The following is a 22643-nucleotide window of genomic DNA, read 5'->3' on the forward strand; positions in this document are numbered from 1 at the left end:
GTACACCTGTGAGCATGAGCGCGCTTGTTTTTAAAAGGTTCCTTCATGTAATGATCTGCTAGAGGGTGTGGGGGGCCATAGCCCCGTCCTCCAGGGCATGAAGCAGGTATGGAGGAGATCCAGGCTCCAGACAACCAGAGACCCCCAGAGAACAAGAGACCAAGGAAGACCAACGGAGGGGCAACTGTGCCACTCTCCTGGAAAGAGCCGAGGAGAGCCCCAGATGAGGGGTCAGTCAGCAGCCGCGGCGCAGAAGCCAGGGGGGGTTGCAGTGATGTGCCCGTGAGCTCCGCCGGCAGCCAGCTGTGCCAGAGTGACCGAGCCCCAGGCCGAGAGGCCGAGGGCACCCCCCCCCCCCCCGAGTTTTTATTTTAACTTAAAAAATATTAAAAATATTTTATTCAGCATAATTTGCATCTGAAGATAATATTGACACCTATGCATGAATACATTTGCATGAACTGGAGATGGCATCCCATGAGGTCTTAAATCTGGTCAAATTGTATGATATACTTGCAGAAACTGACGAATCTGCAGATGCAAAGTTGGAATGTTGGTCAACAAATCTAACTAGTTAATGTACGTGTGGTTAATTAATGTACTGTTTATAAGATTGGGGAAGCCTGCAGTCAGCTGAGACTGAAGAAGTCACTTGGATGAGTGACGAAACGTTTCTCCCACTAAAAACCCAGATGAACAGAATCAATCTTTGGAGAACTAGTTAATGTAGAAAACCAGTTAAGCTGGAACACTGGCATGAGTGGAGCTTTCTTTGAAGATGTCTTTGTTGGACTCTGAGCAAATAAACTCTCATCTAATGTAAGAAGTTTTCATGATGCTTGAGCTCAGAATTAACAGGCACAATCTTAGCTTACAGCCAGCTGTTGTTGTTTAGTCACTTAGGTTTAAGTGAGATAAAAGAAAGATATTACAGCAAAACAAAATTAGGAACTACGATTAGCATGTGTGATGTTTTGTTTTACACTCTGTTTCATGTTTCCTGTTTGTCAAATGTGTCTGCGGCTCTTACTATTGGCTGAGTGATGGACTATTATAGACACAAACACCTACACTTTGGTATTTTGGAACCATTTATTTTATGTATGTGTGTATTTGCTCTAAATGTTCATGTGGTGAAGCTTCTCAACATGAAAAATGAAAAATGAATGTCAGTGAATCGAGTGTCTCAAGGCAAAGAAATGTGCTTCAACAGCCAAGCCAATCACCTGATGCATTTTCCATGAACGGTTAATGTATTACCCTTAGGGAGACAAGATTATTTATACATAGAAACATGCACACATGCTGAAACTGAGATAGTAACCGTGGCATTAAAACAAAAGTGCTATCAGATTAAAACAGGAAATAAAAAGGGGAACCACTGAATATAGAGGCAAAGACTCACTCAGAAGAGATTAAATCATTGAAATTGTTTAAATCTTTTGAGCACAAAACTAATTCACCCAATCACACACATTTATACACTGCTTTTATCTATCATAGTTTGTTTCTAACATTCTTACACACATATACATGCACACATACATGCGCGCACACACACACACACACACACACACAGATCATCACAAAACATTTACAGTAAAGGTGGTAAAATATTCTCATTTAGTGAATCTTTGAAAAATGCGCTGGTTTTTTTTCATATGATCTTTTTTCATTTTTCTCTGATCTGTTTTTTTTTCAAACCAAGAAAATCTGATGCTGCTGTTTTTGTGTTTGTAATGTGAAAAAGGCTGCAACGTGGAGCAAAAATTATTTCTCCATTAGTAAACCATCCACTGACATTAAGATCTTGTAGAAAAGGGCGGAGTATAATGCCCTCTTCTTGCAAGGAAGTTGTGAAACTTCACTTTCACACTCACTGATAGGCACACAGCACCGAAATGTCTGAAGCTGAAGTTGTGTACTCTGATGTGAAGTTCACACGAGGAAAGGTGGGCGCTAATGGTGAGTCTTTTCCATGTGTAAATGTACAAATGGAAAGATTTTGATGTGTTAGGTTTGAGTGTGATGTGAATATCGTTTGTTTTCATGTTTTTTAAAAATTGAAAATGTGTTCTTTGGTCACACAGAGCTCTGCCCTTGCTCACAAAACATGAGACTGAATCAGTAAAAAAAAAACAACCCTAAACAAGGAACGGTAAAACAGAACATTTGATTTCTTCCAAAATGGGAGCTTTGTCATGAAATTAAAAAAAGATGCACAAACGTGTACAACAAATAGCCACCCTAGGCTTTTACAGTAATACTAGTACACTATTTTTTCTTTAAAAGTGTTTTTTTCTTACATCGCAACCTTAACTTAAGACTAAAAATATCCCAGTGATGAATATGAGATATAAACATTTAAGATGTGAGCAAGCTCACAGCAGCTTCAGAAAAATGAATGTGGCAAAGTGAGTGAAACAAAGTCCCTAAGGACCCCTAAGCGCTTTACATATCCAGTCATCCACCCATTCACACACTGGTGGTGGCAAGCTACATCGTAGCCACAGCCACCCTGGGGCGCACTGACAGAGGCGAGGCTGCCGAACACTGGCGCCACCGGGCCCTCTGACCACCACCAGTAAGCAACGGGTGAAGTGTCTTGCCCAAGGACACAACGACCGAGACTGTCCGAGCCGGGGCTCAAACCGGCAACCTTCTGATTACAAAGCGAACTCCCAACTCTTGAGCCACTATCGCCCCGGGCAAATTTGAAAAAGGGAATTTTTTCAGATTTATAAAGAGCCAAAGTAAGAGTCAGAATTAGGAAGTGGCTCTGATGGAGTGATAGATTATTTAAGAGTGTGTGAGTGAGTGTGTGAGTATATCTGTGTTCATATCTACTTCATACTTGACGTGTGTGTTGCTTAAAAGAAAGTGTAGTGCTGGCTTTGAGGTTGTGTGGAGGAGCAATTATTAGCTGAAAGATTATTTGCATCTTCTTCTTCTGCATCAGGAGACCTCAGCTGGCTGATTCTGAACAGGCACATTTAGAACAGACACTGTAGTAATTTACATAAACCTGTTTGTTGTGCTTTAGTTCCTCTTCACTGCCTACTTAAAAAAAATGTGGGAATTCAGTAACTAATGTTTAATCAACATTAAAAATTGTGACTACGGCAGTGTATTCAGGTTACAACTCCTCGGAATACTTTAGTAATCATTGAATACAATGAATGGAAACCTACTTAGGCTTAAAAATACACCAAGGAAAGAGAGATGGCTTCAAATATGAATACAGCTTTTTATTAAAAATAATCAAAATTAAAGCAAACAGCATGAGGCCTGCACACAACTATAATATAGACTGTAACAGTGTCTATGGCCTACATGCTTCTCTAAAAATCAGTACCAATAACAAACTATGAAGGGAGGCGAGGACAGACAGTAACCAAGTAAAGGAAGGAATTCACACCCAAGGTGGTGTACAGTAAGGCGAGTTGTGAAAGGGAGGTGACACTGTTAATGTTAAAAAAGGTGACGCAAAACAAAGTCAAACAATCCCCCCAAAACCAGAAAGATAGTAATCGCAGATAAAAGCAATGAGCTGGACTTCACAGCTAAGAACAACTTGACCCGAGACTACCTGCCTAATAGCTGTACATCAAAATAAAACCATTAAAAATGTATTCCAGGCATAGAAGGCTTCAAGTATATATATTAATCCACACACACACATTAAAAATCATATAAGTTCACAGGTGAACAGAGTTAATGCTGCAGTTTAATTTGAAGCCAGTATTTTTCTTCTTCCTTCAGCTTCTCTGTTTAGGAGTCATCACATCTGCATCATTTGTCACCATATTGCTAGCATCCTCCTCTTTCACACCAACCCTCTGCATGACTTCTTTCACTACATCCATGAATCTTCTCTTTGATTTTTCTCTTCTCCTCCTGTGTGGGAGCTCCATCTTCAGCATTTCTTGTCCACTTTATCCACTAGCCCACATCTCCATTTGTCCAAACCATCTCAGCCTCACATCTCTTTCTCTGAACCACTTGACCTGATCTACACCTCTTCATCACCACCTGCCTCCTGCCTTTTTGTCAGTACCATCATCTCCAAATTATACATCATATATTTTGTGTCACACATCGCCACTGACACTCGTCTCCAGCTACTCCACCCTGCCTGCGCTCTCTTCTTCACCTCTCTAATGCACTGTCTGTTGCTTTGGAAGGTTGATCCCAGGTGTTTAAACTCATCTACCATCACTAGCTCTGCTCTTTAAAACCTTCTCCTGTTCAGTATTATTAAAGATGTTTATAAAAACAAATTAAAATGGCAAAAACATACTATAAGTCCCACGTTTGTTATTGAGGTAGTTTTACTTTAACACCTAAAATCTAGCTCAATAAAATTCTGAACCATATTTACACCACATCTCACATCTATATCATGTTTCCTTTTCTCACTATTCAGAGGGTCCTCAACAAGCTGTGGTGAACAAAGGGTCAAAGGTCACCTCAGAGAGAGTGCTCCTGGTGGTTCTCAGTGTTCTCCTGGCAGCTGCTGTCATTGCTCTGTGTTTCACCAGTGAGTTAATATTAGAATTTAATAAGACTCAAATTAACATCAGTTATTTTCAGTAATGTTAAGAAAAATAATGCTTCTGTTTAATGTTTTCCTCAAACTACTGTTTTTACATTTAACATTTTTTTTCAATGTAAGCAAAAAGTGACATGAGTGATGTATTTGTTTATTTATTTGGTTTTAATATGTTTTAAACAGCATTTAAAATAATTAAAACTAACAAAGAGCTCAAAAATCTGGAAGGTCACAAAATGAAGTGTGAACGTAATTTCACAGGTAAGACTATTAAAGATACACTTTGATATTTGGTCAGACATTCCTGATGAATGACTGATTAAAGTTGATTTTTTAAATTCTTTATTCTAACAGAGACTCTCTCTAAGATACAACCATGCAGCACGGTGCAGCCGACCTGTCCAGGACCTAAAGTAATAGGTAAGTAATGGATTTTGTCTCTGAGACACAAACTTCAAGCTAAGTTCACACAAACATGAACAGTGATTTCTTCCACCTGACTGAAGTCGTTGCTGTAATCTCTTCAAAGATGATCCTTGTTATAAATGTGAAGGAGGCTGGGAGCTACATGGAGAAAAGTGCTATTACTTCTCCAACAATAAATCATCCTGGAACCAGAGCAGAGATGAGTGTAGAGCTAAAGGAGGAGACCTGGTTAAGATAGACAGCAGAGAGGAGCAGGTATGAAACACTGCTGCAGGTTCATGTTCTCACATGTTTTATTACATCTTTATGTTTCATCTTCTCAGTACAGAAAAGTCTAACAAGGTAATTTTCTGATCTTTTCCTGATCAGACATTCTTGCAGAGAAGACTGAAAGATGTAATGACTGAAGCTGAGGACAAGTTCTGGATCGGACTGACAGACTCAGCAGTAGAGGGCAGATGGGAGTGGGCGGACAGATCACCACTGAATGAAAGGTTTGATTGTTGTGAAAATATATTTTTTTCATATTCAGAATTAAAGTTACCAGTTTTTACTGAACTAGTTATTTTTGTTCTTCATCTCTTAGTTTGAAGTTTTGGAATCGCAACGAGCCAGACAATTGGAATGGGACAAATGGGACACATCCTGGTGGAGAGAACTGTGCAAGGATGGGAGAGAAAGGTGGAGCTAAAGATCTGAAGTGTTGGTTTGATGCATTTTGCTCAAAGCCTCACAGAAGTATTTGTGAGAAAGCAGGAGTAAAAGGACAGATTAAAAAAGTATGTGACTGAAATTCACATATGAAACACCAGAGTGGAGTGATGCAATTTTCAAAAGTAATATCACAAACAGGAAAAAGGGAACACAATGAAATAAGCATCAGTAATAGTTTGTATCTGATATTTTTCCTTAGTGATGTGATTATTATGTGCAACTTGTGGCCACCTGTGAAATTTATTAGAGTCCTTTCAATAATAAATCACACTTTTTAACCAATTAAATAATTACAAAGTATTTTGTATACAAAATCATTAAAAAATCATACCTTTAAATTATTTATTATCACTTCATCACCTTTAAAGGAGGAAGAAAGAGTAATGCACTAAAACAATCAAACAAACAAACAAACAAACAAAGATCCTGTGTTTCTCACACTGTGAGAAGCTTTTTTTAAGTGCTATAAATAAAAACTCTTTTCTGAACTCTCACATCTGTACCTCTTGAAAAATGTTTCCAGACTTTAAACATGCAAAATCAAACAGAGGGTCAAAGGTCACCTCTGACAGCATGGCTGGCTCTGTGTCTTCCGGTTTTTCTCAAGCGAGTAAAGCTTTTTCACACCCACAGTAGCCTTTTACATTTTTTCTTTTACAAACACTGCTATTGTTTCTATGCATGCTTCACTCCCAGTGATATCTGTTACTGTGGTGATGCCAGTTAAGTGCATATGCTAATACTGAGCGGGACCCCCTTTTGCCTTCAGAGAGTTGTAGTTTTGATTCAACAAGGTGCTGGAATTTCTCCAGAGATTTTCCTCCATAAGTTTGCATGTTCTCCCCGTGTTTGCGTGGGTTCTCCTCGGGTACTCCGGCTTCCTCCCACAGTCCAAAGACATGCAGTTAGTGGGGATAGGTTAATTGATTAATCTAAATTGCCCATAAGTGTTACTGTGAGTGCGGTCTGTGTCTCTATGTGTAAGCCCTGCGACAGACTGGCGACCTGTCCAGGGTGTACCCCGCCTCTCGCCCTATGACAGCTGGGAAAGGCTCCTCTTTTTTTTCTTTTATTGTCCAGTTTAGGTGTGTCTGTGCAGAATGTAGTCTCGGTGTCTTGTTCTTACCTGACAGGTGTGACCCCCAGTGTGATGCCCTGGTGCTGTAGCCCAAGGGTGTAGATTTGGCATGGATGGAAGGGACATGTCCCCACCAATATCCAGCAATTATTGAATTGTCCCCATCAATTCAAGTAAAGAAAAACAAACCCGATAGAAAGAGAAAAAAAACCCCGATCTGTCAACGTCACATTCACCCAGCGATGCAGAAAGAGTTAAATTACGTTCTCTACTGGAGTCCTACCTCATGTGACAAATATGGCCAATGTGATTGGCTGTGCCTTTCAGGGAGCTCTGTTTCGTTTTAGCAGCGGCAAGCCTGCGCTGCGAGGACCTGCAAGGAGGACAGGAGGATGGCACATATCCTTCACATATAAAACTATGAATTGTAATTTTAAATGGTTTAAAAGCATGTAGAATAGCATATGTAGGCAAGTATATTTCTCCTTTTTTTATCAAGAAGCAAAGACAAAAAGGAAAACAAAAGAAACAGGGCAGGGTTCAGTGGTTGAATCATCCGTCCCCACCAATGCCAAAACCAAATCTACGCCCTTGCTGTAGCCCATTTGCTTCAAGGTCAGCTGTGTTGTGCTTTCAGAGATGCTCTTCTGTATAGCTTGTTTGCAATAAATGGTTGAGTGAGTTATTTTTGCCTTCCTATCATCTCAAAGTTGTCTGGCCATTCTTCTCTAACCTCTGACATCAAAAAAGTATTTTCACCCAGCGAACTCAGAACATTCCCTGTAAACCCTGGAGAAAGCTGAGCGGGAAAATCTCAGTACATCAAATAATCACACCACACTGACATCAACAACCATGTCACATTGTGGCTGATTACTACAACAACAACAACAAACTTTATTTATATAGCACTTTTAAAAACCAGTGGTATACCAAAGTGCTTAACATACAAGAGGGTCAGATATAAGTAACAGAGACAGATGAAGGGCCATGGCAAGTACCAAACATGCTCACAGGTTGATGGCATTAAAAACACAGAAACAAAAGAAATAAAAATAAATGCATAACAGAACAATATGTGTAAAGGATAAAGACTTTCTAGAGGAAGATTATTGACAGTGTGGTTTGAGAATCTATTTCAATAATAATATGAGAGACACTGCGTATGTAAAAAATGGAATAAAAGTCCAAAGTTAAAATATCTCAATGATATTAATGAGAAGAAGTGAACAACATCAAGAAAAATGCTGTCATTTATTCACCAGTGAATGATTGTGGGAGGAGAGCAAAGATGAATGTAGAGCTAAAGGATTATATCGGACAATTTAATTTAAATAAGATCCACTGAGGGTCCTGAGCTTTCTGTATTTTAACAAATAAGCATTCTCAAATATTCTCATTCATCAGCAGTGTTGGTCAAGTTACTTGAAAACAGTTATCAGTAGCTAATTATTGATTACTTCCCCCCAAAAGTTATCCCGTTACTTTACTGATTACTTATTTGCAAAAGTAATTAGTTACTTAGTTACTTTTAAAAACATGATTTACAACCTGAATAGGTAATAAAGTGATAGATCTTTCAGCCCAAATCTACTTTTTCTGCATAATCCATCATACAAAATGTAATCAAACGGAAAAGTCTATTTTTAAAACTTGTTTTATTAGTTTTAATCTTTTAACTTTATGCATCAAGCAAAAAATTATGCAACATTCTCTGACTGGAAGAAATTTGATTAACGTTTAAACCTATTTTCTGCACATTCCAGCACATAAAAAAAAATATGTTTTTGTGTTTACACTCACTCTTTCAAATAGATGAAAGTAAAACACAGCAGAAAATAAATAAAATCAAAGACTAGCGGTCCTGTTGCTCTATTTTCACCTGTAAAGCAGGACTGTGGTAGGCGGAGGTTTACCCTGGTCCAGGTGTGCAGCAGCGGTCAGTGGAAGAATCCGCGAGTTTCTCTGTGAATTTCCCATTCTGTGGCAGCGCACTTGGTGCTTGCTCGGAAGTTTAGGGGGGGTTTTCGCTGTAAAAATAGCGAACAGCGGACACTAATGTTTTTGTCACTTTTTAAAGAATCAAACTCAAAGTAAGGTCAGTACTTCCACGTGTTAAACGCTGCACGCTCATACTCTCTCCCGCACTCGATATATTATCCATTGTTGATCTGCAGACAGCTGTTGTCACGAACGTCGCACTCGCTTACGTCATTGTCATGACACACTCGCAAAAAAAATCACGATTTTAGTAACGCAGTAACGCAGCGTGCTTACGGGAAAGTAACAGTAATCGAATTAGCTTTTTTGCAATAGTAATCCCTTACTTTACTAGCTACTTGAAAAAAGTAATCGCATTAGAGTAACATGTTACTTGTAACGCTTTACTGCCCATCTCTGTTCATCAGCATGCATATAGGCATGAGTTGCCTATATTCATGCCTGGATTTCTTCTCTGTCTTGTGTTTGCATTGAAAATGCTCCACTTTTTTGACTGACTGTAGTTTATAAAAGTCAACACAACACAGGAACGATTTACAGATTTATTTTTGATCTTCTTTGTTTGTCTGACTGAAGATTGGAGTCAGAGTGTAACGAGTTGTCTTTTCTGTCTGACACCAGGCAGCTTTTGATTCTGATTGTTTAAATCTACATCTGTCACCAGTTCATGTCAGTGATAAATAAATTAACTGCAATTTACCGACCCCTGGATTTAAGAGCTCAGATGTGTTTTAGCAGTATTTCTGATCATGTTCAAAACATTCTTCACTTTCATGTCACACAGATCTGTGTTTTAGGATCATTTTTAGGACTAATGTACATCTCACCTTTGTTACTGAGTCTGACTAAAACCAACTGTAGGCAACATTAACATGTAGAAAACTACACCAATTTCAGGCACCCAGATGGGATCAAACATTTTCTAATATGAGACCTCAGCCTCCTTTTCCTTCTGACTTCCCCATGACTGAAATCACACTGGAAATCTTTGTGTGCACGGCAGGGATAAATAATTTTATACAACATATTCAGTGTGTGTACAGAAGTTTGCAACACAGAAATTACTGAAGAAAAAAAACAGTCCCTTCTGGTTGACGAGCAGTTCAACATTAGTAAGATATTCCATATATAAGTAAGATATGTAGTGGACTCAAATGTGGCTCAAGAAAGAACAAATGGAACAAAAAGCAGAAATCCAAAAACAAGGAGGGGAATCCACACTGGAAAATTACAGGAACTCTCAATAACAGAAAGGCTTCATATAACCAGGGCAGACACACATACAAGTGAAGACAGTGAGGAAAACAGAAAGGAAGAGAGGAATATCAAACTAGAACTGAATACAAGAAATGACAAAACCTTCAAAGTAAAACAAGAAAAAAATCTTTTACTAAACAAAACAAGTACTGTCATGTTTTAAACAGTGAATCACATGTATTAGTGAAATGTTTGTTATGAAAGATGTAGTGATTTTTTTTTCAGCACAGAGAGGGAAGTGAATGACCACAAGTTAAAAAAGTCAGATTCTGAGGAAGCGTAGCTTTTTATAAGCCCTCCTCATTTTTCAGTGTTGTCTGTTGTCAGTGATGCTGACAAAGCTGTAAAATGTCTGAATGTCTGCAGAACTTTGCTCTGGTGTGAACTTTACAAGAGGAGACAGAAAGGTAAATGGAGACTGTAATCTTTTCTGTTTGTGTATCTATGAGAGAAACGTTTTGTAAGAGAAATCTCTGAAAATCTTTTTATTCTGTTTGCTGCATTTTAGATTAATGTGAATATAGTGAAGTTATAAACTCACATTTTACCAGCAGCCATGAGTGTTCACACCACACTGGTCTGTAATCTAGTTTTGTGTTTTTGTTGCAGAGGCTGTTACTCTGAAGTTAAGACCTCAAGTGTGATTTGCCACAGCAGAGCTGCCTGGTAGGTAGAGAGCAGTAATTAATGAACACAAGTATGAACTATGAGTCCAATCAGCATCTATTATGAGACAAAAAGTCACAGGAAGAATTCTGTAACAAAAAGATGATCTCCAGTCATGCAGAGCTGTGTCTTTGGAAACAAAACTTGAAACAGTTACCAAACCTTATTATAAACACAATGTGAATTTCTTTGGATAAAAGTCTGAACTTTTTAAATGTCTTCTTCCCTCTCGTGCCTCTCACTTTGTTGTGTTTGTTAATTGTTGAAAGAAATAAACTGAAGAGAAGATTTGCCTTTTTACTGTAGAGTTTTGAAAGGAGAAGCCAAAGTGAGGGAGTGGCTCTGAAGGACTGCCATCTGTGTGTATGTGTTTGTTTGTGCAACTTCTTTGTGTATCTACTTCATACTCAGCAGCTGTATTGCTGACGAGGAAGTGCAGTGTATATTTTGAGCTTGCTTATGAAGTTCTCAGTTAATATTTACCAACTTTTACCTGAGTTGGTCTGTGAGTCATTTAGGAAAATCAGCAAATTATGCTATTTAGAGGAAGCGAAAACATTTACTCACACTATTTTAATATAAATGAATACCGAATGAGACAAAAAGTAGCACAAAAAAAAGTTGAGCTATATGACTGTGAAAGAAAACAAATGTTTTTATTTGTGCCAGGCTATAAATATTTGAGCAACCTTCAAACTCCTCTGTGTTAGCTTAATGTTTCAGTTAGTAGCTGCTTGCTGTTTCATCATCACAGTACCTGTAGTTATATTAAAACAAAGCCAGAGTTGGCTCATTCTGAACGATAGTTGTGAACAGACCCTTATTTCTGCGATCCCAGTAGTTCCTCTTCACTTGCTGCTTAAAAAGATCTCATAATTCAATTACTTTTCTTTATTTAAAATTGTGCCTGTTAGGCACTTGTCATCTTTTGTGATGTTAAAAAATAATGAGTTTGAATAAAGCTAAATTGTTCATTACAGAGTTAAATATGTTTGCTCGCCAATAAATTTAAAAGGGAAAGGAAGATTTTTCTAGATAAGTAACAACATTTGATGACATCTAATAATAATAATAATGACATTTAAGTCATATTTTTGGCAAAGTATTTGATAAGGTTAAAAAAATGACCACAGCTTTGTTAAAACAGATTTAGAACCATGTAAGAAGCTTCTCCATTTTTTGGGTTACCAGGTAACTAAAAGTAAATATGCACAATGCCCTAAACCAACATAAAGCATGAGAAAATAAAGTTTTCATTAAAACTTAAGTGTGGATATAATTAAGTTTAAGAAGACATTTTGGATTTCAGCACAACAGTTTGTATCCCAGACCTGTAGATACTGTACCTTGATGTGTATGACTACGACATTATCCACATTAAAATAAAGCATTTTAAGATTTAATAATGAATAAAATTAATTGAATAAAATATGTTTTTGTAAATTCATTTCCAGAGACTCACCGTGATTCAGAGACTGTTGGATTAAGTCTGAAGTCAGGATCTTGAAGGTTCAGCATGATGAGCCGTCCGCAGAGCTTCATAGAAGGTAAGAACATTAATGTGATGTTAAAACAACAGGAAGGTGACGGAGCTTCAGTCAGTGATCATTATCAGACTTTGAATTAAAGTTAACTTGTTTGTGCTGGAATAGAAAAACATTATATGAATAATATTTAAAAATATGTTGAGCCCACATTCATTGTTTAATCATATTAGATTATTTTAATCTTTTCATAAATCAGAAATGTAAAGATTTAAAAATAATTGATGAAGAAAGAGTGTTTAAAAGTTTTGCAAAATGAAGATGTGAAGAGTGTGTCTGTGAAGGTTCTCAGTCATCAGGTCATCTTAGTCTAAGGAGCTTGGAAAGAAAACCGTCTGGACTTCTTTAAGTTGCTTGAAGACGTTTCACCTCTCTCAGTATATTAATGACTAACCTCGTATTGTGGATGGATTATCTCAGTTGTTCTCCTGACTGAACGTTGGTCTGTTTACAGCATCCTGCCATGCGATTGCATTTGTCCCTAACCATCAGGAACCCTCGTGTTAACTTTTATCGAGTGATAAAAGTTTATCATCGTCACTGGATGATTGGGTGAGACACGTTAGTGTTAAATTCTGATTTTCGTGAACGTTTGTTCCTAAGTTTCCCCTTTATGACTAACCCTTTCTGTGAACAGTTTTCCTGCTGCCTTTCTTCCCGTTTGGAGTACAAGTGAGCCGGTGTTTGGAGTCGCGTGTTGGAGTACCAGTGTGTGAGGAGATCTTTCCTTTCTCAAACCATCCTTGGACCCATGAACCCCTGGATTCTTCCCCCACTTGTACATAGATCGCACTTGGTGATGTGTAAATAAACTGTCAAATTGAACTGTGGATTCCTGTCTGCGCCTGAGTCCTCTCATACTCTTGACAGATTTGCTTCTTGTTGAATTTGATATTTACATTTGTATCCTCTAAGGTTTGATGATTAAAGAAACATTTACGGACTACTAATAATGTAAAATGTAATTGCCAAAAATAAGGTGTCTCCTGCTACCTTCTAGCAGATAAATATGAACACAGTAAACACAGAACAAAGATAAACTAAACCAGAGGAGGTCCACATCTGTGGTTCCTGAAAATTCTGAATTTATGAGAAAAGTATTAAATTAGAGGGAAATAAATTAAAGGGCAAAATCTCATCTGTGACCTCAATATTACTGAAAAATGAAAGAAGTTATGAAACATAAACGATGTGGCCAGGAGCAATAATGTCACGGAGTACAAGGTGGACTCACGCGCTGGACTCCGGGGATGATGCACACAAGAGAATTTATTAAAGAACAATGTCCAATGAGTGTATATACACAGATGCAGGGCAGTGCTATTTATAAGGGTGCGGGGCAGTGCTATGTACAAAAGGTGAGGGGGGCAGGGCTCCGGGGAAAATCCAGGGGAACACGCTCGTCTCTCTCCACACAATCCAAACACAAATTCACTCGCACACCTGTGAAACAGTCCAGGGAGTCTGTACACAAAGAAACACTTGTTAGATTCCAAACACACACTGCATGGGAAAATACTTGTTAAAGACGCTTGACTTTCACTGACGTGATTCTCACAACGATCCAGCGAAGAACAGCCGTTGCTTCCTGGCTTAAATACGATCCACACTGATGAGGCACAGGTGTTTCTTCCTCCGAGGGCGTGGGCCAAGGGCGTGAACCCATAATGAGTTCAGCCCTGGCGAGAGGTAAATAAAACCCCAAACCCCAATGTGACGTAGTTACACCGTCGCTGCTGCAGACAGCTGGTCTGAGCGCATACACCCACCACCATTAGTTTTGTACACTTGTCGCGCTGGTTACCGTGGCTGTGCGTCTTTTAGTCGACCGGGCAGATAACAGAGAGGGGTGAGAGGCAAGGTTATTATCGTTAACGAAAACTAACGAAATAACGAATAAAAAACAGTTTCGTTAACGGAAATAAAAATAAAAACGAGACTTTGCAATAAAAGGAAAACTAACTAAAACTGAAATGACCGTTCACAAAACTAACTAAAATTAACTGAATTTATAGAGAAAATGTGTTTAGTTTTCGTTGATGTGTATGTGTCATACGTTAGTCAAGGGTGAGAATGAAGTGTATTTTCCAGGTTATGTTCTTGCTGTGCCTTATTATGCCAGCAGGTGGCAAGTACCTCAGTCGGGTCGTCTGTGTTGCTGCTCCGTCCACGCGTAGCATCATGTCAACAAAAGTCGGGAGAAAGCGTCAGAGTCCAATTTGGGATTACTTTGAATATGACTGTGTTTTGGATAAAGCAAGTGTCTTGTAGTGGAACGAGACAAATTATGAGGGACATTTCTAAAGGGAAAGAAATCCCACAAACCTTAAAGTGCACTTGAAAAGCTCACACAAGAAGGCTAACCTAGCTTACCTGGAGAAGGTAAGGGAGCACGCCCAACCCTCATCCCCAGAAACAGAAGCTAACACCAGGCAAGGCAGCGTGATGCATCCCGAGACAACAGGACTGGGATATCTACATAACTGTGTGAGTCAATTGCCTTCAAAAAGTTTATCAATTCACTTGGACCAAAATTACGAACACCCGGTGCTGCAAGAGTTAATAGTCTCATTGGGGCCAAGATATACATTTTATAGTTGCCTGGTATCAATGGTTGTTCATCTGCCTTTATTTATTTATTTAAAGAACCCATAGGTGGGAATGTGAGTTGTCTGTCTCTGCGTGTTAGCCCTGCGACAGACAGGCGACCTGTGCAGGGTGCAGGGTATGGTAGCTGGAATAGCAACATACCCAAGGATAAGCAGAAGAGAATGACTGATATGATGATTTTGTTACACTTTATTGCAAACACAACTAAAACTATAACTGAAACTAATCAAAACTAAACTGAAACTAAGGATTTTCAAAAAAATAAAAACTAAACTAAACTAGCAAACAATTGGTAAAAACTAATTAAAACTAATATAAAATTGAAAATCTGAAGTCAAAACGAAATAAAAATAAAAACTAATGAAAATTGCAAAACTATTAAAACCCTGGTGAGAGGTATATTTTGAGCGGCACAGAGGGTGGCCAACATATTTTTTCCACTTACCTTTAATAAAGCCGGTTGCGTAGACTCTCCATCATTGCCGATTGCACAAGTAGTTATGCAAGCCGATGGTATGGCGTTGCAGGGTTCAAATAGTGGGTTTGTGCGCACTTGGAAGGGTCACGTGAACTGCATTATTTCTTTTTCTTTTTCTTTTTTTGTTATTGTGAAACACTGTAGGCTGCCTGGAAGTGGCCATAAATGTGTGTATACATATAAATATGTATTCTAGGAATACAGCTGGAAATACGCTGAGGAAAAAAGAGTGTTTTGGGGGAAAAAAAGATAAAGGGATGACTATTATGCCTATGGGAGGGGCAATGGGATATAAAAGGAGGCCGTCAGGGCCTACCGGGGGCATTCTGTGAGATGTTACAGTGAGGGTAACATGCAGACTGGCTTAGCACTTTTAATTTAAATTTTTATGTTTATTTAAGTGTTTGTCTTACAGTATGTTTCACAAGTGCCGCAGCAATCTCCTAATATTGTAAACCTGCTCAACATCTTTCTGATTCTGATTTCTGATTCTGATTATAATGCAGAGGCACTTGGACTAACTCTGAAGTCTGTGTATGACGAGTCGTCCACAGAAAGTAAGAACATTAATGTGATGGTAAATCAACAGGACGCTTCAGTCAGAGCTGAGTGGTCATCAAGTAACCACCAGTTACTTATAGAAAAAAACATTAATTATTAATTAATAATTAATTAATTGCTAATTTGAGAACATAATGTGTTTATGTTGAAATAAAACAAATTCACATGGATATAACCAAAGCATCGTGGTGGTGCAGTGGTGAGCACTGTCACCTCACTTTCCTGGTGTCTCTGTGCGGCTTTTGTGTTTTCTCTTTGAGGCTACATGGGATTTCTTCTGCAATTTTGATTAATCAGTATTTCTAAATTGGTCCTAGTTGAAGATGCTAATTAGATACTGAATGGAGACCTAGATGAATAAGTGAAAAAAAGTTGGATTTGGCTTGTAGTGTAAAGGACTTTAAGTGGTTAATGAGACAAGCTCTATGTAAATTTCAGTCCATTCTATACAACTTAAAGAAAGTGGAAAATTTAATGATCGAGATGGAGACAAAAAATAATTAAAAAAAAAAAAAAGGCCAGTCATTAGAGCAAGAAGGTTAAAGTTTAGAAGACATACCAGATTTTTAGGAACCTGAGAAGGGCCAAAATGACAACATCCAAAGTCCAGAATGGATAATAAGTATTGTAAGGTAGGGCTCTGAGAGCTTTATTAATTTCTCCCTTGTCCATGACATAAAGATCATTTGTTACTTTTAATGACTTTAAGAGTCTGCCTCAACTTACTGAATTGGCTATAACTAGGAACCAGTAAATTCAGATCTTCGGTTATCTAAGTCATGCAATGACCACAGGTATGCAGATATGTTTTCAGTTAGACGTAATTAAAGGTCCACTCATTTGGTGGTTTTGTTCTCACCTCATTCTGGAGGTGAGAACCGAGCCCTTCAAACCTCAGGCCTCCAGCTTTAAGTGAGATAAAAGAATCTTATTACAGCAAAACAAAATCAGAAACTACGATTAGCATGTGTGATGTTTTGTTTTACACTCTGTGTCATGTTTCCTGTATGTCGAATGTGTCTGTGCCTCTTACTGTTGGCTGTGTGATGAACTGTTATAGCTGTTATATTAAACAAAAAAGGGAACCTAAATTTTCTTGTAGCCACACAAACCTAAACTTTGGTATTTTGTAACCATTTATTTTATCTATTTGTGTATTTGCTCTAAATGTTCATGTGGTGAAGCTTCTCAACATGAAAAATGCAATTTCCATGAACAGTTTATGTATTACGCTTAGGGAGACAAGATCATTTATACACACATGCACACATGCTGAAACTAATACAGTAACCATGGCTTTAAAACAAAAGCAACGCACTATCAGAATAAAACAGGAAACAAAAGGGGAACAACTGAACACAGAGACAAAGACTCACACAGAAGAGATTAAACCATTTAAATCATTTGAGCACAAAACTTATTCACCCAAGTCTCATCAACCCAATCACACACAGTTATAACTTTTATTTATCCTGAGTGTGTTCTAACATTCTGACACACACACACACACACACACACACACACCTTGGGGGCAAGTACAGTATCTTGCCCAAGGATAATTTGACATGCAGACTAGACGGCTACTGGAGCCACAGCCACCCAAGAACATGCAAAATGACACGAGAACAATAAAACAATAAGGCAAAGAAGACTAACTCCATGGAAACTAACTACAAAACACGTTTCATTCAGAAATAAATATTGAGCTCATCAGGAATCCAAACACAGCCTTTTAATGACAAACAGAAACTACAAATCTAAGATTCTAAGAAGACAAACTGAAAAAAACCCACACACATATGTACATATGATGGGAGTCAGAGTGTAACAAGTTGTCTTTTCTGTCTGACATCAGGCAGCTTTTGATTCTGATTGTTTAAATCTACATCCGTCACCAGTTCATGTCAGTGATAAATAAATTAACTACAGTTTACCGAACCCTGGATTTAAGTGATCAGATGTGTTTTATCAGTATTTCTAATGATGTTCACAACATTTTGCACTTTCATGTCACACAGATCTGTGTTTTAGGATCATTTTTAGGACTCATGTACGTCTCAGCTTTGTTACTGAGTCTGACTAAAAGCAACTGCAGGCAACATTAAGATTAGTTAGAAACATAGAAAACTACAGATGGGATCAATTATTTCTAATATGAGACCTCAGCCTCCTTTTCCTTCTGACTTCCCCATGACTGAAATCACAATGGAAATCTTTGCGTGCACAGCAGGGATAAATGTATGGGTCAACTTTTTTAAAATTAAGGTCTGGTTACAGATACAAAGCAGAAAACTACGTGTATAACTCTGCGCTCAAGTGCCCTCGCTTGTGTGTGAGTTTCAGCTTGCAAGTACTAATTTTGACCAGTTTTTTCTTCCTTTCATCAATCACAAGTTTAAAAATCCAATCAGAGAACAGATGGGTTTGGCTGTCAGAGTGGCGCTTTACTGAACTTCAGGTCCTGGAAGGGTAATACATTTTAAAGATGGAGGACGACGACAGCACTTCTTTGGGACAGTGTGAGGCACGGGCAGTGACTATAGAAAACAAGAACTGAAAAAGTGTAAGAGTAGAACTTCAGATGTTGAAGTGTGTAAGGACAAGGAATGCTCAGCTTTTTGCAGATTTCAGGGATTTCAGATTTCTTCTGGACCCAGGAAACCCATACCGGTCCTGATAGTCTCCCTCACTAGTTTTCTCCGAGGGTGAATGTTGCTGTTGATGTGGACTATTATTAAATGAAAACAACATTAAACGTCCACAAAACCTGCTGCTGCTGTTTTTATCTAAAGTTTCCATGTTACCAGGCTGAGGAGGGCTCTGAGTGTAATGGATCTAAAACTTTTTACATCTTCAGTTTCATGTCATCCTCGGTCTTATGTTAAAAACTCAAAGGACAACACCACATTTCTGATGTTAACAGTAACTCTGGGCCTCTGTGGAGTGAAAACTAAGGAGTGCTGAATCATTCAAACATACAGACTATCAGAGTAACAAGTGTGTAGCATTGCTAACTAGCTAGCAACAAGCTTTTAACAAAGTGCGTATGCTAACGGCTAATCTAGCAATTAACAATAGAGTGATTTTAGATGTTGTAGAACTATACAATGATAAACCATGTGTCTTTTTCACAATAGTGACGTTGTTGTATTTACTTTAATTTAATGAGTTGTCATTTGCGGTAAACCCATCACCAGACAAACTGGAGCAGCCAGGCTACGTGAAGAGTGTAGGGGGGCCTATTTGCAGTCGCGTCTAGCAGGTGTATCGGCGGAGTGTGACGCAGACAATCCACCTCAGGTCACTACTGCCCAGACTCTGGCTCCATAAGTGTAAAAGGGCTGCTCCCACAGGCGGGAAAGTTTGGCTTCATTTGTGTCCAACAGAGGAAGTGCAGCCAGGTTGTCCCATCTATTCTACAGTCATTGGTCACGGGCCTTTCACATCGGATGCGGCATGCGCTGCGCTCACTGCTAGCTAGAGCAAAGGATCCAAAAGTTGTGTTGCTCTACGTGTACTAGATGCATCTGCTCCTTGTCATTTTCAGACATGTATCTCTCTGACTTTATATCCTCTACAAGAGTTTGTGTTGTATTATGTTCAGATGTTTAATAAAAAAAAATGTATTACTCATTCATGAAGAAGAAAGCTTTGTAACTATCCCGACTGGTAAAGAGCGTGTCGTTTTCACACACTCCTTTCCCCCTGATGGCAGAGCCATTGAAAAGGCTCAGGAGGTCCCTGTATAAGCACGGAAACCTGTGACAAAAAGTTCAACCAACTTGGACACGCACAGAATGTTTTCATTGATGGTGTGGGTGAACTTCAGGCTATGTCACAGCCTGCGGCACTTGTGAGTACGCCGCCACGTAAAGCACAGCGGGAAACCGTTAACGTGTACCGTAAACAATAGACATGAATGGGTTTCAGAGCACAGCGCTGAACGTGCCACGTCCTATGTGAAACAGCCTTTATTCTGGTCACCCCTGAGTTTGTGTTAAAGTAATACTAAAGTCATAATGATATTTCTGACCATTGGTATACAGCAATGTAATCCTTTCAAAACCTACCGAAACTTAAAGGACCTAACTTGTATGAGTCTTTTGGGATATATATATATATATGATCTGAAGCTCAGCAAAGTGCCACTCCGACATCCAAATACATCTATTCTCTATTTACAAGGTTACAAAACTAAGTTCACAACTATGCAGTCTGAGTTCTAGTACAAAATATTTATCACCACAATTTGAGGCCATATAAATGCATTAATACAACATATTTTGCAACAAAGAAATGACTGAAGAACAAATGAGTCCCTTCTGGTTGACTAGTGGTACAGGTTTTTTTCTTTGTTCTTTACTTGGTTCAGTTTAAGCGCATGTTTCCCACGAGCAGTTCAACATTAGTAAGGTATCCCATATACCAGGAAGTGACGTGGTGATGATATGAAAGATTAGTGATTCTTTTCTCAGTGCAGAGAGGGAAGTGAATTACCACTAGTTTAAAAAAAGATTTTGAAGAAGCGGGGCGCTTTATAAGCCCTCCTCATTTTTTCAGTGTTGTCTGTTGTCAGTGATGCTGAAAGCTGTAAAATGTCTGAATGTCTGCAGAACTTTGCCCTGGTGTGAACTTTACAAGAGGAGACAGGAAGGTAAATGGAGACTGTAATCTTTTGTATTTGTGTATCTATGAGAGAAAGGTTTTGTAAGAAAAATCTCTGAAAATCTTTTTATTCTGTTTGTTGCATTTTAGTTTAATGTGAATATAGTGAATTTATAAATTCACATTTTACCAGCAGCCATGAGTGTTCACACCACTCTGGTCTGTAATCTAGTTTTGTGTTTTTGTTGCAGAGGCTGTTACTCTGAAGTTAAGACCTCAAGTGTGATTTCCCACAGCAGAGCTGCCTGGTAGGTAGAGAGCAGTAATTAATAAACATGATAAAAATGATAAATAATCAATAAACAGTATGATATATGAGTCCAATCAGCGTCTATCATGAGGCACAGAAGGATTCTGTAACAAAAAGATGATCTCCACTCATGCAGAGCTTGGAAACAAAACTTTTAACTGAATTATTAAAAGTCATCAAACCTTATTATAAACTTATTAGAAACATATTATAAACATATTATAAACAATGTGAATTTAACTGAATAAAAGTCTGAACTTTTTAAATGTCTCCTTCCCTTTCATGTCTCTCACTTTGTTTTTATTGTTGTGTTTGTTAATTGCTGAAAGAAATGAACTGAAGAGAAGATTTGCCTTTTTACTGCAGAGTTTTGCAAGAAGAAGTCAAAGTTACTAACAAATGAGGGAGCGGCTCTGAAGGACTGTTATCTGTTTGTGTGTATGTGTGTGTTTGTGCAATTTCTACTTCATACTCCGCAGGTGTATTGCTGATGAGGAAGTGCAATGTCTATTTTGAGCTTGCTTACCACCTGTTAGCTGAGGTAGTGGTCTGTGAGTCATTTAGAAAAATCAGCATATATGCTATTTAAAGGAAGCTAAGACATTTACTTTGGTACTCACACAATAATAAAAAATACAAAAATAATTACAAAAAAAAAAGTAATACATACTCTAAATTACACAGAAAAATGCAAATAAGTTAATATAAAAATTGAAAAAGATAAAAACTAAAAGTTAATATAAGTACAAGAACATTAAAAGAGGGAGACAATGCAAAAATCTAGTTAAACAAACATAAAAACATAAAAGGTCGAGTTCACCAAAACTCATTAATAGGAAAATCCTCATTCATGCCTCTGTAAACGAAATATCCAGAATACCAATACCACCAATATCAATTGGTCAGCTGGTTTATTGTGAAGCTGTGATTGGTCCATTTGAAAAAAATTCCTGTTTCCTGTCTTTTACTTAAACACAAACTGTTTCACATCTTACAATGACCCTGATGAAGACCACAACCCGAAACGCGTTGCTAACTTAATAACTTCTTTCTCATTACTTTTAAGTGTTGCTGGAGTTTCTGCATTACTAGATTCATATCTTCTGTATGAACCTTGGAAGTAGGTGAAGTTGTACCAGAAATAATTGTTGCATAAAGTTTGAATAAAGCTAAATTGTTCATTATATTTTGAGTTAAGTATATTTTCTCTCTAACCAAATTTAAAAGGCAAAGGAACTTTATATAAATTTTTTGTAGATTAGTAATCATATTTATAATAATAATGACATTTAAGTAATATTTTTGGTAAGGTATTTGATAAGGTTAAAAAAAATAACCCTAACCCCTTTTTTTAAGTTTCCTCTCTCATTGTCCCTCTTCCCCTCTGTTTTTCTTTCCCTTCCTCTCTTTCTTTCTTTCTCCCTTTCCTATCCCCCAGTCATGTCTGTCCCGTCTGTAACAACTGAAAATAAAATAAAATAAAATAAAATAAAATAAATAATAACAACAAAGGTCAATCAAATGGACCAATATGGCAAGGCTGTGATTATCCACTTGGTAAAGTAAATCCATTGGGCATCTTTCTTGGCCTTCAGATTAAAATTCTGATGGATAAAGAACCAAACGGGAAAGGCAAAGAACAAACAAACAAACAAAAAACCCCACTGCTGTCGAACATGAACCAACACGAGGGTTCATGTTCTTCTGCATTAAGTCACATTGTTATGTTTTATCACACGGGTCGGGAACCTATGGCTCGCAAGCCAGATGTGGCTCTTTTGATGGCTGCATCCGGCTCACAGACAAATCTTTAATAAAAAAAAAATGATAACGTTAAAAAT

General features: G+C 38.0%; 2 protein-coding genes and 1 long non-coding RNA gene across 3 annotated transcripts in view; 2 read left to right on the plus strand and 1 right to left on the minus strand.

Moving 5' to 3' along the window:
- Positions 1–22643, plus strand: part of LOC109196562 (hepatic lectin-like) — a 78735-nt gene that overhangs the window by 51042 nt on the left and 5050 nt on the right. The window lies entirely within an intron of this gene.
- On the plus strand, positions 1880–6186 carry LOC106098946 (C-type lectin domain family 4 member E-like). The gene is made up of 7 exons (XM_019350757.2): positions 1880–1965; positions 4427–4540; positions 4736–4813; positions 4907–4972; positions 5082–5233; positions 5348–5472; positions 5565–6186. The coding sequence occupies exons 1-7, from the start codon at positions 1902–1904 to the stop codon at positions 5767–5769; spliced, it is 804 nt and encodes a 267-aa protein (XP_019206302.1). The 5' UTR covers positions 1880–1901; the 3' UTR covers positions 5770–6186.
- Positions 13490–14571, minus strand: LOC112843571 (uncharacterized). The gene is made up of 2 exons (XR_003216012.1): positions 13786–14571; positions 13490–13702 (listed from the first exon to the last, which is right to left on the minus strand). It is a non-coding gene; the product is annotated as an uncharacterized LOC112843571 (long non-coding RNA).

This window comes from Oreochromis niloticus, linkage group LG22, assembly GCF_001858045.2.
Source record: "Oreochromis niloticus isolate F11D_XX linkage group LG22, O_niloticus_UMD_NMBU, whole genome shotgun sequence".
NCBI classification, from domain to species: domain Eukaryota; kingdom Metazoa; phylum Chordata; class Actinopteri; order Cichliformes; family Cichlidae; genus Oreochromis; species Oreochromis niloticus.